At 49.2% G+C, this 14,882-nt stretch overlaps 1 protein-coding gene across 1 annotated transcript in view; it reads left to right on the forward strand.

Moving 5' to 3' along the window:
- The window catches only part of ADAMTS9 (ADAM metallopeptidase with thrombospondin type 1 motif 9), an 83,503-nt gene extending 70,658 nt beyond the window's left edge, over positions 1 to 12,845 (forward strand). The window contains exons 31-40 of the mRNA XM_075158694.1: positions 1,589 to 1,759; positions 3,247 to 3,441; positions 5,417 to 5,549; positions 5,795 to 5,889; positions 6,048 to 6,142; positions 6,237 to 6,370; positions 7,861 to 7,952; positions 9,928 to 10,032; positions 12,135 to 12,229; positions 12,563 to 12,845. Of these exons, the coding sequence (XP_075014795.1) occupies positions 1,589 to 1,759; positions 3,247 to 3,441; positions 5,417 to 5,549; positions 5,795 to 5,889; positions 6,048 to 6,142; positions 6,237 to 6,370; positions 7,861 to 7,952; positions 9,928 to 10,032; positions 12,135 to 12,224 (1,110 nt within the window). The 3' untranslated portion in view covers positions 12,225 to 12,229; positions 12,563 to 12,845. The remainder of the gene's footprint in view (positions 1 to 1,588; positions 1,760 to 3,246; positions 3,442 to 5,416; positions 5,550 to 5,794; positions 5,890 to 6,047; positions 6,143 to 6,236; positions 6,371 to 7,860; positions 7,953 to 9,927; positions 10,033 to 12,134; positions 12,230 to 12,562) is intronic.
- Positions 12,846 to 14,882: the final 2,037 nt, after the last annotated feature.

Raw genomic sequence — 14,882 nt, forward strand, 5'->3', positions numbered from 1 at the left:
GAAATCACACTCCAGCAAATTCCTCCAGCCCCTGTAGGATCGCTGTGCTTCGGCACAGACCTACAAGCAGCTTCCCCTCCAAGGACTTAAAGCAAGAGAGTAAATAAGGTTGAAAGCACACGAAGCCCTTGGGGTCTTTTGGCAGACTGCGGATTTTGCAATGTTGACTGTTGCCTAAGAGCTCATAAGTTATTCCTTCGGAATAAATGCTGCTTTGTGGGGCTGCCTCTCCTTCCCCGTCCCCCTCCATTTTGCACGGTTACTAAATATTTACGATCAACATGACGTTGCGCTCGCCGCGGCTCTCCTGGTTTGCTGCTCCTGCCACGGATTGACCTGATTTTTCAAAGTTCTCACATAATTTGCAATCTTGGTTCTGACAGCTAATTACAGAAACGGGGGCCTGACAGTGCCTGCGTTTCACAATTAGCTGAACCCACTAATATCTTGCTAATTGTGGGGCAGCCAGGAGAGCAGAAGCTGCGTCGGGGGGCTGGAAACAATGTTCGGAGGGTGAGACTCTAACTAGATTAAACTGGCACGGTCCTCCGAGCCTAGGTGACTTCAGACGGTGTTTCTGTACAGATAGGGATGGTCTGATTGAGTGTTTTATCCTTTTCCTTAGGGGAAGACATTTCCTGCACGTTATATAAAATTATTATTTTCATGCTTTTTTTCTCCTTGTTAATCCAGTTAGTTGAAAGTGTTAGAAGTCCATCACAGGCGATAACTTTAAGAGAATACAGCTTTATCCAGACAGCTGCTCTTACGCTGATTTATTTTGTTTTATCTGTGTGTTTTGTAAGATGCGCTCTGAGCACAGACTCGCTCCCAGGAGCACAGCACCACGGCCGGGCTGGTTTTTCCAAGACGAGCAGAGAAAGAACCGAGTCCTTAAAGTCTCCAGAAGCCCCCGGGGAGCAGTTGTGCTCGGCTAGCAGAGGTTGCTCTTAATATCAGGCAGGGCAACATTTAAAAGAGAGTAAATCCGTAGGGCCCCCTCCGCTGCAGCGGTTGCAGAGATGTGCCCCCACGCCGTGCCGGGGCAGAGCTCGGCTGCTCGCCCGCTGGCAGTGACCGGGCAAGGGGCTCCCCCCACACCAGCCACAGCCAAGGGTGCGACGGCGTGTATTTGGGAAGGGGGATGGCTGGGTTGCCGTTCTCCAAGCGGCTGTATTTACTAGGGGCTGAAATGATGGGGGTTGGCCCCTTTCTTTCCCCCTTGCCCCATCTCCCGACCCGGCATGCCCACCCCTGCATGTCTTGGTCCCATCACAGCTGGACCCCACATCCACCCCATCCCAATACCTGCTGCCTCGGTTTCTCCTCTCTCCCTACACCTGAGATTTGGCTTGGTACCTCCAGAGGATGGGAGCAATTTGTCACTGGATGCTCCCGCAGCGCCTGGCAGAGCGGGGTCCGGGTCTCAAGTTTGCCCCCAGGTGATACCAACGAGAGATGCCAACGTGGGGCACAGAGCCGTCCGCTCACTCGGGCTGCTGGGAGGAGGGCTCGCTCGCTTTGCGGATGCGGATTAATTTGCTGAAGTCCCTCGTGGATTGCATGAGCCGTTGTTTCTTGCAAACAGTGCATGAAGACGTGCGGGGAGGCATCTCGGTACCGCAAGGTGGTCTGCGTGGATGAGAACAAGCGGGTGCAGAACAGCGGCTACTGTGACGCTAGCAAACGCCCCCCCGAAATCGAGAGCTGCGGGCTGCCGCCCTGCGAGTACGTCTGGATCACCGGGGAGTGGTCGGAGGTGAGTCCCCATCTCCAGCCCCACGCAGGGACCAGGCCACGCTCTCCTCTCGCCTCCGGCCTCGCTGAGGTATTGCAACCCAAATCGACAGTGGCAGGGCAGTGCTGCGTGGCTTAATTGTTATTTTTTGGTTTGTTTCTGTGTGCAATTTCCCTGCTGGAGAGAAAGGAGCAGGGCTGTGGGAGAAGACCAGGATATTAAAGAGTAAATGCCAGCAGAGTCATCCTAGCTAATATCTAGAGGCAGTTTTCTTCCAAAGCATATCGTATCCAGCAGACACCCTCTTTGGTTTTGTGCCATTTTATTTCGTTTATTTATTTATTTGGTTTTATTCCCTGCCCTCCCAGGGAGCTCCGGGGCCCCATGAGCTGTGTGCGGGTCCAGGTGAGCATCCTGGGGGAAAGGCGAGCCTGGATGTGACCATGGGGACACGTCCTTCCTCGGTGCCATCTTTGGCAGGAGCGAGGACCCGGCGTGAGCGAGGGCAGCAGGTTCGCCCTCGCGGCTGGGAGAGGGCTCGGCAAGGAAAATGGATGAGTTTTCTTTGCGGCAGGCGCTGCATGCAGGAGGATCCGGGATAATCTCAGCCTGTTTCCTTCTGCAGCGAGTGAAGGATTACTTTCCACTTGGAGGAACAGCAGAGGGAAATGACAAGGCAGCTGCTGACACAGCACTGATTAAAAAGAAAGAACAAGAAAAGGGAAAAAAGAAAACATGCCGGGACTGAGGGGGAGGAGATACAAGCCACCCGAGATAGCGCAGGGGGGAGAAACGCGGCGAGATGAGAATTTCTTGGAGCAGCCTGGTCTCCTGCGTAGTTTCCTAAGAGAAATATTAGGGTGCCTGTGAGGCTGGAGCCCTGGCTGCCCCTTGCCCAGACACCCTCTACCCGCTCCCACCGCCTGTGACCCCCTGGGAGCACTCGGGCCCATGAAGACAAGACATGGAGCTCAGCTCAGCTCAGCTCAGCTCGCCCCAGCTCCTGCTCAGCCTTTTGGTGAGGTGGGCAGAAGCACTGTTTGTCCTCTAATTAGAAGGAAAACCTTCCCTTTCTTCCAGTTCCTGCCAAGTACCGGGTCAATCTTGACTGTTTTCTTTCTCTGTGCATCCCATCGCAAAAAAAAAAAAAAAAGGAAAAAAAAAAAAGAAAAAAAGAAAACCCAAATAATAGAGGCATTTCTGAGTTCCCAAGGATATTCTGCTCCTTTCTTTGCCCTTGGGGAGAGATAACTTGTGCCCAGGAGCCAACCTGGAGTAGAGGGTCCTGGAGCAGCGGTAGGAGCAGCACAGGGAGGAATTGGGTGCTCAAAGGCAGTGTCGGACACCAGCCCACTTGTAGCCACTCACAATACTCGTGGCTGGCTTAAATAGTTACTAGTGATCCCTCGGAGCTGCTTGCCATGTTAAAAGCTGGCAAGCCTGCTTTTCCTCCCCGTTTCAGGCAGCCTTCCCAAACCGTGCGTAACAGGCGCTTCCTCTGCCCGCAGTGCTCCGTCACGTGCGGGAAGGGATACAGGCAGCGCCTGGTGTCCTGCAGCGAGATTTACACCGGGAAGGACCACTACGAGTACGGGTACCAGAACACGGTCAACTGCCCCGGCACACAGCCGCCCAACATCCAGCCCTGCTACCTTGGGGAGTGCCCTGTCTCGGCATCCTGGCGCGTCGGCAACTGGGGAAGCGTAAGTTTGGCAAACTTCATTTTTTAACTGAAAAAATTGGAACAAACTTATTTTTCTTTACACCGGGGACACAGTCTGAAGGTTTGGCGGGCGAATGTTTAAGAGCTGCATAAATTAATGCAATGAATACCCTCGTGCAGCGGCAGCCCCGGTGTGTGTAGGGCTCCATGCTCCAGAGTGAACCCCATCATATGGGGGAGTCCCAGCAGCCACAAGTAGAGTCATGATCTTCATGAAAATTCGGACATAGCCAAAATTTGGGGTAGTGTTGATGGTCATGCTGAATGCTTAGTCAGAAAGTGGGGTCATTGCCAGAAAATAAGGGTTTGAAAGCCTTGTGCTAGAGGGATCCATGGATATCTGGCAACTGGGGTTGATCCCACTTGGCCATGTATATGAGCAAGACTTGGGAACCACCAAAAGGCCAAAACACGGGTAATTTCAGCCTTAAAAGGATTTTTCTTTCTTTTTTTTTTTTTCTCCCCCCTTCTTCTTACAAATGCTGGGACAGGGCAGGGGAAAGAACTTAGCCTTTCTGCTAAAGTTATTCGTGTTGAGCCTCTTCTGGGGCCTGAACTACAAGATCAAATTTTAGTTAAGGTGATAACATTTCACTTCGTTGGGCTTCAGGCATTCTTTGAAATGTGGTGTTTCTCCCATAAATTTGATTTATTAACCCAGCTCAGGCATTTGTAGGAACTTGTCAAACCTTTACAAGGCAACAAGGGTCAAGTCAAGCAAAATGTAGTGGAAGTTGTCACAGTAAATGGCAGAGCTGTTTGAAACCTAAGTTCCTCCTGCCCCATAGGAAGCTTCAGATCCTCCCTGCAAGTCAGGGCAGAGCAGTTAGAGCAAAGAGCTCAGCCTCAATTAATTGGTATTTTCCCCTAGAATTTCAGTTCAAAATGACCAACTCGTTAATACAACTTCATTGCAAAGAGTATCCATTTCAGAGAGCAAGACTTTCTCCTCGCTTTGGGCTGCTGAACATCCCAGTGACTACCAAGTGCCACGACCCTTCTCATCTCTGATTTTCAAAGGGATTTAATATAAACTACCATCACCTTTGATGGACAAAGAGAGTCCTGCTCAGCTCCTTAGTTAAGTTTTATGGATTTGGACCTGATAAAGAGTAAACGCCAAGTTGTGAATACCATGAGCCGTTGAAGACCCTCTCCTTCATGGTGTGCTCCTTTAGACTAATAATTTCTAAATAGATGAGCAACATCATTTTCCTGGCAGCCTAACCTGGTACCTGCAGGAAGAGCTGATTTTCAGTTCTCAAGTACTGAAAGAACAAGTCACGGGGGGGAAGCAGGACGCTCCCACCTCCCATCGCCCAGGCTCAGCGGCAGCCAGCGTGGACGGCTGCTGCTCCGAAGCTCCAGTAACTTTTGCAATTTCAGCCCTAAGATTGCCCTTGATTTGGGCTGTTTGAGGATGACCCAGTGTTTGCGCAGATTTAGCCATTTTTCCAGAGGACGAGGGGAGAGAGGGTTTGGAGACTGTGGGGTTTTTGGTTCAATTTGGATAGAAAACAAACAATGTCGTGTTTGTTCAGAGGCCCCTGTCAGTCCCAAGCAATGTCTCCCAGCCACCAGGAGAGGATTTCTACCATTCAGGCCTTCTGGTGAACATTTCTCTCTTGTACGACCTTCCTAGTGTGAAAAATAAACAATTTCACGTGAGCTCATGGTTCACCTTAACCAATACTGCCTCATCCTGGAAAGTGTTTAAGTGCTGAGCGAAGTTCAGTAGTCTTCTTGAAATAATTAGTGATGACGATAATAATAATGAAAGGATTAATAATAAAAGGGATTACTTGTTTGATTAAAATTATGTCTGTGTTTGAACACTTTGCAGGATTGGGGCCTTTGCTGCTGTCTCTTGATACAAGGGAAACGGGCTGTCTCTGCTCTTCTGGAGCCCAGAAGCCCTGGAGATAAAATACGCATCTCTGCCTTCTGTCTTGCAGTGCTCCGTCACCTGTGGAGTTGGAGTCATGCACCGGTCGGTGCAGTGTTTGACAAACGATGACCAGGTCAGCAGCTTGTGCCATGCGGATCTGAAACCCGAAGAGAGGAGGACATGCCACAACGTCCATGACTGTAAGTCTGCGGATTTGCACCTTCCTTTGCCTTTCTCGTGGCTTGAGCATCTGTTCCCATCAAACTCCTAGAGATGTGCAGTATTTCCAGGCATTGGGAGCCATCCAACTAAGCGCTAAGGCACCTCAGGGAGACCTCTTAAAAATAAACAAGGTGTTTTGATGCTTTGGATGCCTCGCAGTGTTACAAAAGAAATTTTGATGTACAGTTGCTCAGTGACTACAAGTATTTCTGTTTTGTTTCAGGTGAATTACCAAGGAGTTGCAAAGACGTTAAAAATCTCAAAGGTGTCACTGAAGATGGCGAATATTTCCTTCAAGTCAAAGGAAAGACGTTAAAGGTGCATTTCAGCAACAGATCGATAGTTAATGCATTTTCCGAAGGTGAAGAGGACCCTGCGTGTGCTCTTCGCTTCCACTCTTGGATTTTCTACCTTCAGTTTTCTTGGCCATCCCTTTGCACATGATGCCTGACAAAATTCTGGCCTCTCTCTCTCAGGTGTATTGCTCTGGGATGCAGACTGACAGCCCAAAGGAGTACGTGACCCTGGTAAATGGGGATGCAGAGAATTTTTCGGAAGTGTATGGATACAGGTAAGAAATCTCTTAATCCTGAGCTTCACAATATTTTTGTTTTCCATGGCAATATTTTCCTGTCATGAGTAGAAAGGGTTTTCTTTTGATTTAGATTGCATAACCCGACTGAATGTCCGTATAACGGGAGCAGACGAGAAGACTGCCAGTGTAGGAAAGATTACACAGCAGCTGGGTTTTCCACCTTCAGCAAAGTAAGGCTGGACCTGAACACTATGCAAATAATAAGTGAGTAAAAACAGGGCCTTGCCATTAAAAAAAAAATTGTTTATTTTACACAAATATAGCTGTAACTACAAACAAGCAGTAGTACTCTCGTGGGCAATATTCCTGAGCTCTCCTCTTAAAAGCTGCTTTTAAACTTGGTCACCTGTTTGCTGCTTTACACTTAGAGACTGCAACTCAAGTGTGTCCGAGATGCTCGTCTTATTTCTCTGTAATACGGGAAAATATTAAGACAGTCGCTGGTGCATCTGCTATACAGGATTAATATTTGCTGCTTCCGGCAGGCCAGTGTATTTTCTGAAGGATTTTATTTCATTTGGTCTCCTATTTTCAGACTGGACTCAGGCAGAAAGCTTAACCAAGGGGGAGCTGGCCCCCCATTTTACACACAGACGTGTCAGGAGATCCCAGTGCGGGGGCCTCCCCTGGGGTCGGGATGCGGCTCCCGCGGGGCCAGGGCGGAGGAGGCTCTTGGCAGAGCCGGACCACGGGCAGATAACTTGTGTGGACAGTGATGGAGCTGGGGCCCTGGATTTGCAGGGGAGGAGGGGACTGTAGCTGTGCAATGTAAGTGATGCCCTGCCTCTCTTGTCATTCATGGGAGCTGGGAGCCATCCCGCCGCCGGAGAGCCCTCAGCATCCCATGGGGTTATGGTTTCAGTCCCCCTGACTCCAGGGATGCTATCAGTTTCCAACAAATGTTTTAAAAATACAACATATTGTTGGGGGTTCATTCAGTAAATAGCAGAGATTTTTTAGCAAATCAAAACCCTTCCTTGTAAAATGACTCTTTATCTGATAAGGTTTTTTAATCACTTAATTTTCAAGCCATGAGACCTCCCAGTCTATCAATCTGTAAAAAGCTACTAATAGCCTGTAAAAGCTCCTAGGTAGAGATCTCAAAGGAACCACCCTCGGGGAATTTGATACCAGCGCCCTTTGAATTTCAAAAGGAGCTGGGCACCTGCCTCTGTCAGGCAGGAGCTATCTCACAGCCCCATCTAAATGAGTCTGGGTTACTTCAGATCCCTCCAGAGCCAAATACCCCAACTCCCTTTGAAACCCCGACCCCTGGGCTGGGGCAGCCAGGAGAGCACACAGACGGCTGCTTGCCTTCGTTTAAAAGGGAGATTTAGGAGGTCCCGTGGCCTTCTTGAAAGTGAGGAGTTTTCTGATAGAGCAATAAAACCCAAGTCATGGGTTCGAGTTTTGTTGTTATTTATACCTAGGCCCTAAATCACCGATGTACTTAAACGGAGCTGTAGACGTTGAGCGTGTAAGTGTCCTGTTAAATTGAGTGCTCGTGTGCTGGGAGTCACATGTGGGATGAATTGGGGGATTTAATATTAAGAATCCAGCAGTCTTGACTCTCAAGATTAATGTATGAAGCCAGCTTTACTGAATTTAAACGTTAGCGAAGAGCATGTTTACATTTATTTTGTCTCTCTCCCTGCATCTTTCTCTCCGTGTTATTCACCAACTATTCTCCACAGCGACTGATTTACAGTTTGCACGGACACATGACGGACGACCCGTTCCTTATGCCACTGCTGGGGACTGCTACAGTGCAGCCAAATGCCCGCAGGTATTTGACAATAGCATTTCATAGGCATTGGTGCCATTTGTTTTGTCCAGGCCCTCTATTAATTACTGCTGATCTCATCAGCCCAACACCAGTGAGTGTCACATTCTCATCTCAGTGGTCGGAAACTTCTCCCTTTGCCGTGCAGAAAGCACTCTCCATTTTCCACACGGGAAAATGTCGGGTTATTATCAGACCAGTGTCGGGACTGGCTAAGGGACATTCCCCAGGGCTCCCGCAGCCCCCTGCGGGTGCTCAAACTGTCAACAGTAAAGGAGAAAAGGAAGAAGAAATAAGCTGTGGGAGAAGGGCTGAGCTTTGCATGTGTAGCCGAAGGTAAGGGCATCAGTCCGTGGCAGGGCTTGGTGGAAATGCTGGGCAGGGAGAGCAGTAGTGAATCAGGCCATCGGGATGCCCTGGGACCCTGCCTCTGCCTTCCGCAGTCTCGTATCTGCTGAAACTGCTGTTTGCAGGGTGTGGGAAGATGGGTGGGATAACCTTCTCTGGATGGAGAAGACAGCAGGACTCCTGCCAAACCAGCTCAAGGGGACATGCCTGAGAAGGAGAGGGCATTTGCAGGGCAGGAACAGGTCGGGTTTCTGCTGGTGGACCGACAGATTCCATCAGTCAGATGGCAATGGTACCCACCAGCCGCTGTCCCACCATCCCCACGCCCTGCTGCTTATTTTCACAGCAGGCCGGTGGGACCATCACTCACTCCACTTTGGGGCTGGGAAAACACTGACAAAACGAAGGCAGTGCCCTTTGGACAAATCCAGCCCGTCCCAGCACCACGAGGTGCCCGGCCACAAAAGCACAGAGCTGGGCATGTGCTAAGTCGCATCCTCAGTAGCTTCAGGAGGCGATGTAGGACATCTAGCCCAATCTCTTGGAAGAAATATGCTTTCAAGAAAGTCTTTAGGAGACTAATTAACACTGTGCTACAGGTGGCTTGATCCATGTCCCCAGCACACCGAGTTTCTGTGGAGCTGGGGGATGATAAATGGTATGTTTGGATAGTCCAAGGCATTGGGTAGACCATATTTGCAAAGGGCATTAAGTAGGGAGTTGCAGCAACAGACGGCAGAGGGCAAACCTCTCCATCTCCTTCCCTCCCTACTTTCGGAGCTGACACTTTTCTGCACAGCTCAGCGGCTTAGGGATTGACTTCTTACCTCGGGAGGGCTCATGAATGTTAATATCCATCCACCTGGCCCAGACAGTTTGCTCCTTGCAGAAAATCAACATTCCCAAGGCAGCAAGTGCAGGGAGCAAAGCTAACAGCCATCTGGTACTGTACGGCCGTGCTGGGCTGCGGGTCAGCCCGGGGATGTGGCCACAGGATCCCTCCTTGGGTCCAGAAACAGGCAGGGCTGGGGTCTGCCATGGGGGTAAGGGGAAGGCTGGGGGGATTCTGCGTTGGATGCAGACATAGCCATTCATTTTCCACCCGTTTTATGCATTTTGAGACAGGGTGGAATGAAGTGAAGGACATTTTTAAGAAATAAACAAATGAAAGAGTTTTGATATTACTGAAGTCTGTGGGGAGGAAAAAAAAAAAAAAGCCCAGTGGAAAATAAGGAAAATAAGGACAAGTGTGCCCTCTCCAGTTGAGGAGGGAACAGCGAGAGTGGCTGCAGCCCTGGGATACCTTTCCCATCAGCTGCTGGAGCACGTCAGGCTCCGCAGTTTGCCATGGAAAAGCCAAGAATGCCCTCAGCCGGCAAACTGCAAAAAAGCAGCGCAAACCCAAGAAAAAGCAGTGAAAAACCAAGATAAAGCCCCTCCTTCCCTGCGGCCACCAACGAGAAGGAAATTCCTAACCCGAGACATGCTGTGATTTGTACAGTATGTGCTAATCACTATCAGAGCGATGGAGAAAATTGAAAACTTTGCCAGCAAGATCCTGGTAGAAAAGTGACACCGTGGCAAAAGCACGGCATTTCGGGATAACCAGGCTCATCTGCTTGTTTTTTAGGGTCGCTTCAGCATAGACCTTTATGGGACAGGCCTGTCCTTAACGGGAACGGCAAAGTGGCTCTCACAAGGGAATTACGCAGTGTCGGAAATTCAAAAATCCCCAGTAAGTTGTAATTTTAATTACGGTTATACCCGCTCATGAGAAGTTTCTAATTGTTGTCTTTCATGGCAACATCTTCCAAGTAGAGGCTAACAAAAATCTAACATCTGACATCAGAAATGAAGTGTTGCCCGTAATTGTATGTGAGATGGGGGGGCCCTAACAGGTTTAACTTGATTTGAGTTATTGCAATTAATTAGTGAGCCTGCTTAACTATGAAGCTGAAAACGCTGAGTGCTGTGGGGCAGACGTATCCTTAATTAGTTGTCTGAGATGTCCGGCACGGAACGTGCATCACACGGCAGGCAGGACCGGGGCGCACGGGGTCAGGGTTGCAGAGCGGGGCTTGACCTGCCGGAGAGGGTCCGGGTGCCAGGCGAGTGCCCCGAGGAGGAATTGTTCCCAAAATGTTGCTAATAAAGCATGGAGGACATGGACCTTCCCAACGGGCTGGTCTGGGTTTATCTCCTTGGAGAGACCCCAGTCACCCGAGCTCCGGTGGGCTGGGGGTGCCCCACAGCACGCTGCACCCCGGGGCACCGTCCCCTGCCCATGGCTCTGCTGACCCTGAGGCCTCTGGGTAAGCCAGGTAGGCCTTCAGAATCACTCCACAGCCAAATTTGAACTTGTACGGCTTAATTTGCCTGCCCCTTTGCCATTGTGTGCCTTCGCACCGTTGCTCCTGTGTCATGTTCTGAAATTGGAGAACCTCGGGACTGCTTTTTTGGCTGTTGCTTCATGTGAGTCATCCCGATTGCCCCTGTTAAAACTCTCCTAAGGAGGTCACCATAATCATCTAACAAAAAGCAATTTGCAAAATATCCTCTCCTGTACTGCTTTCAATCTCCCTGGCTCTGGGGAACCCCTTGAGCCCATGAGCTTCGTCAGTGCTGGGGCTCTTAAAGGAGAATTAAATGCTACTGGTCCGACCATGCTGCAGCAAAGTACCCTCCAGTGCAAGAGGACCAGCACAGACCCCATCCGTGTGTTCTGGCAGGTGCTTTGCTGTTCTTCTCCCCTTCCGAAAGGAGAAGCCCGGGCAGCCGACTTTGGGGTTGCAGAGAGCGGCCACAATCACGGTTGGCAGAATTAAAACAGACTTTAAGGGACAGGGGGTCTAAGAGACAACTCTTACCTCCATCACCCGGTGGCATCTGTCAAACTCTGTTCCAGGGGTGTAATTGCCTGCAGCATCTGCAGAAAGAAAGGCATAGCGAGAAGAGATGATAGCAGCCTGCTGCAATCACAGATCAATAGTGTCAAGGGCAGGATGGAGCTCATTTAAAAATAAATGCTTTGTGCCAGCCTGTCCTGCACTTAAGTCCAATTTTCTGGTAATTGAGGGTTGAATTCCCTGCAAGGACTGTCTGTCCATTGTAATGACCAAGAGGCGAAAGACTCTGCAGAGGTGGGATGAGGAAGGCCAGGTGGAGGTGTTAATCTCCTGACTCAAGACTGGAGTTGCACCACGCTTGCTGGGCTCTCCTGGAGACCGGACCAACCCCAGGACCACTCCGCGTCTTCCCTTGGCTCTTCTGGCTGTGGGCAGAGCTGAGAGGGGACGGCACCTTAGCAAGTGGCATAGCCTCACCCCATCGCTTGCCCTCTCGTCTTGGCTCTGGAGCCACTCCAGGCCTTTCCTTTCCAAATGGATGTTTCCTGGTGTTGCCTGCAAATATCCTTCCTGTGCCCTTCACGTGCTCAGGCACAACGGAGGTGCTGTTGTTGTCTGGATGTGGTTTTTCTCTTGCATGATCCAAGTTTTCCACTCATTACAGTTATTCACTCTGGGGCAAATTGGAGAAAGCAGATACCCTTGAGATATCCCTCCAAATGGCCTTCTCCTTGGGCATCTCTCAATGTAATAGATCAAAACTAGCCTTTCTTATTTGTGTTCACCATCTGACCTGGTAGCACTAAAGGGAATTACATTTGCATATATTTAAATATAACGGTGATTTTGTAGATTGATTTAGGCATAATTTGCTTTCCTTCCAAGACATTTTCTATTAAAAATCCTGGCTAGAATAACCTGGATCTGGCCCTTTCACAGTGTGGAGTTCCTAAGCCCTTACATGAGATGTTATTTCTGATTTTGCCTGCAGGATGGTACCAAAGTAGTAGGAAAATGTGGCGGTTACTGTGGGAAATGTACTCCATCATCTGGAACAGGCCTCGACGTTCAGGTGTTATAGCGATGGTGAGTTCGCAGCTGCTTCTGCACGAAGGGAAATCTTCCCGAAAACCTCCTGAAGGAGCAGATCAGGCCACGCTTGCAAAAGCACTCATGTACCGAGTGCGTCGGTGACAGCCACCCACCCCGCGCCGCATCCAGGGAGCGATGGGATCCAGAGCTCCCAGTCCTCGCCTCCCCCAGTAACGCTTGTGGGAGTAACACCGTCAACTGGAGACACACTTCCCACCTCGCTGGCACCCGCCTCGGCTCCGCTCTTGTGCCGATGTCTCTAGTTACGGGTTTCAGAGGCGAAGCTGATGATCTGACCCTAACGTGCACCTTGTCTGTATTTTCCAGGTTCTCCGAGAGCAGCCAGCAGAGATGAGATGGATGAAGGATAGCGATGCAATACCTCTGCCTTCCACTTTTTTTATCTGTTTATGTGTGTATATAGATCGCATATTCTTAATGTACAGTATAATATTTATGTTTGGAATTATTTATTTTGATTTAATATTTTTGTACGTAAAATCATTATATTAAGGCTGCTTTTACTATTTTTATTTTTTATTGTTAAATCCTGCAGTCAAACCACTGCATTTTGCGTACTCTACATTATATGTAGCATTATGACAAGTGATACTTTATTGTCACTGTATTCAGTTGTTTACTTTCAATCAGTAATTTTCCTTCAGTTACGGGCTGCTTTGGCCCTCCACGGTGCTACACAATCTGCATAGGGGTATTTTTGGCATTTCAATCTGTCTTTATGTAAGGAAAATAGACAAGATGTGCTTAAATTTTATTTTTAGGGATTAGGCCGACAGCACTCAAGGAAAACATGACAATGAATACAGTGCTAGTTGCATTAGCAATCTTTATCTTTTAGGTATGTTTTGAATTTCACATGACCTCTGTGGCCAGTGCTAAAAGCACTGGTTTGGTGCTAACATGATATTTATTAATGCTCTGTAGTTTTAGTTAATCCAGTGCCTTTATCAGTGAAAAAAGGAAGAAAGCAGAAAAAATTGTCAGGCGATTCAGCTAAATTAAGATCTGCCCGAGGTTTAGGAAAATTCCTGCAGACGGATCTTCAGCTCGAGCCCCTTTTTCGTAGGGCTTTGAAGTGAACTCGCTTTTTAAAAAAACATGTATTTGTCTCCTAATTGCATGTGCCACTGTGCTTCCTGGCTCCATCTGGAAGCGGGGTATTAACTCATCCCAGCCAGGCTGATCAGGCCATATGTTTCCCTGGGCTGTGTGCTGAGAAGCGCTGCGGTTTCTTACGGACGTTGTCACAAAATCCTAACGTGAAGCCGAAAGCGTCCTCGCCGTGTTATCTCCCCGCGGGGCCGGCGAGGACCGTGGGCTCTGCGGCGGGTGATGGGGGACAGCACGCCCAGCCAAGCCGCCCCTTTCTCTTGGCTGGGGGACCCCATTGCAGGCACCTGCAGCGTTTCCCCGGCTTCCTACTCACTCACAGACCATCTGCAAAGGGAGGCTTCAGCGCCGGCTCTGCCGCGTTCCAACAAGATCGCTCTGTACTTACAGATAACTCTGCCCCCCCCTTCAAAAACAGGCTGCTTTACGCCTACTTCTCTGTTGCTTCGGATCTTCCTGGTAAGGCATCTGCGCTCCTTGCCTATCCGCCATCCCGTGTACAACCAGACCTTTAGCGTTGGCTTTTTTTGGTTGGTTTTACATCGAGGAGATGGCTCCCATAGCGCAGAACGCGGCTGTGCGATGGCTCCCGCCTGTACATAGCCCGCCGCTTGTGGCACGCCATGTTTTCGCAGAGCTTCGTAGCACGTTGAACGGGGGTGATGTGACCAGATTATTTTTGTAGTCTATGACTATGTCCCTTATCTCTTTCTCCACAATTTTACTTAGCGATAGGAAGATGCTGCCCCATCGCCTTATATCGGGGCAGCCAGGAGCACAAAGTACACGGAAAGGAAGCTTTTCAGCACAAAATTGCCAGCAGTTTGGAAAACTGAAGAGGCTTCTCTGCTACTTCAGATAAGTCTTGCAATTTTGGATGCAAACAGTTAACAAACCCAACCTCGGGATCTTGTGTGAGTCTTTTGCAGAGTTCCCCAAAGGATGCATAATCAGTCTGTAACAAAACAGTCGGATCGATAGTGATAAACGATCCGATCCCTGGATTCCTAACCCATGCGTGCGCCGGGCTGTGTTCAGCCTTCAGAGTGAAACCCGTCAGCCTGACAGTCGGGGATGGACGCGTTCCCGTCAGCTGGGAGACATCTCGCAGGCGAGCAGGGCTGCGTTACAGTGCAGCAGCTAAAGAACCGGTGCTCTGCACTCATTTTGTGTGGGCCTCTGCTGCTCTTATTAATATTCAGACTTAGAGGAAAGAATGAGACCCTTGCCCATAATTTGGGTTTTTTGGCTTAATAGCGCATAAGTAGATATGATCCTATCTTAGAAAGACTGATATTTCACCTATGTTGTACGTCTACGCATAACAATAATACATTCTACCTTTCTGAGAAAAATGCCAAAAATACCATTTCAAAGGTGAAAGAAAAGAAAAGGGAAAAAGGGAAAGGGAAGAAGGGAAAGGGAAAGGGGAAAAGGGAAAGAGAAAGAGAAAAAAGGGAAAGGGGAAAGGAGTACTAATGGAATAGTGATTTTTTAATGATAATTGCTTATGTAT

This window comes from Calonectris borealis, chromosome 10 (assembly GCF_964195595.1).
Source record: "Calonectris borealis chromosome 10, bCalBor7.hap1.2, whole genome shotgun sequence".
In the NCBI taxonomy this organism is placed as follows: domain Eukaryota; kingdom Metazoa; phylum Chordata; class Aves; order Procellariiformes; family Procellariidae; genus Calonectris; species Calonectris borealis.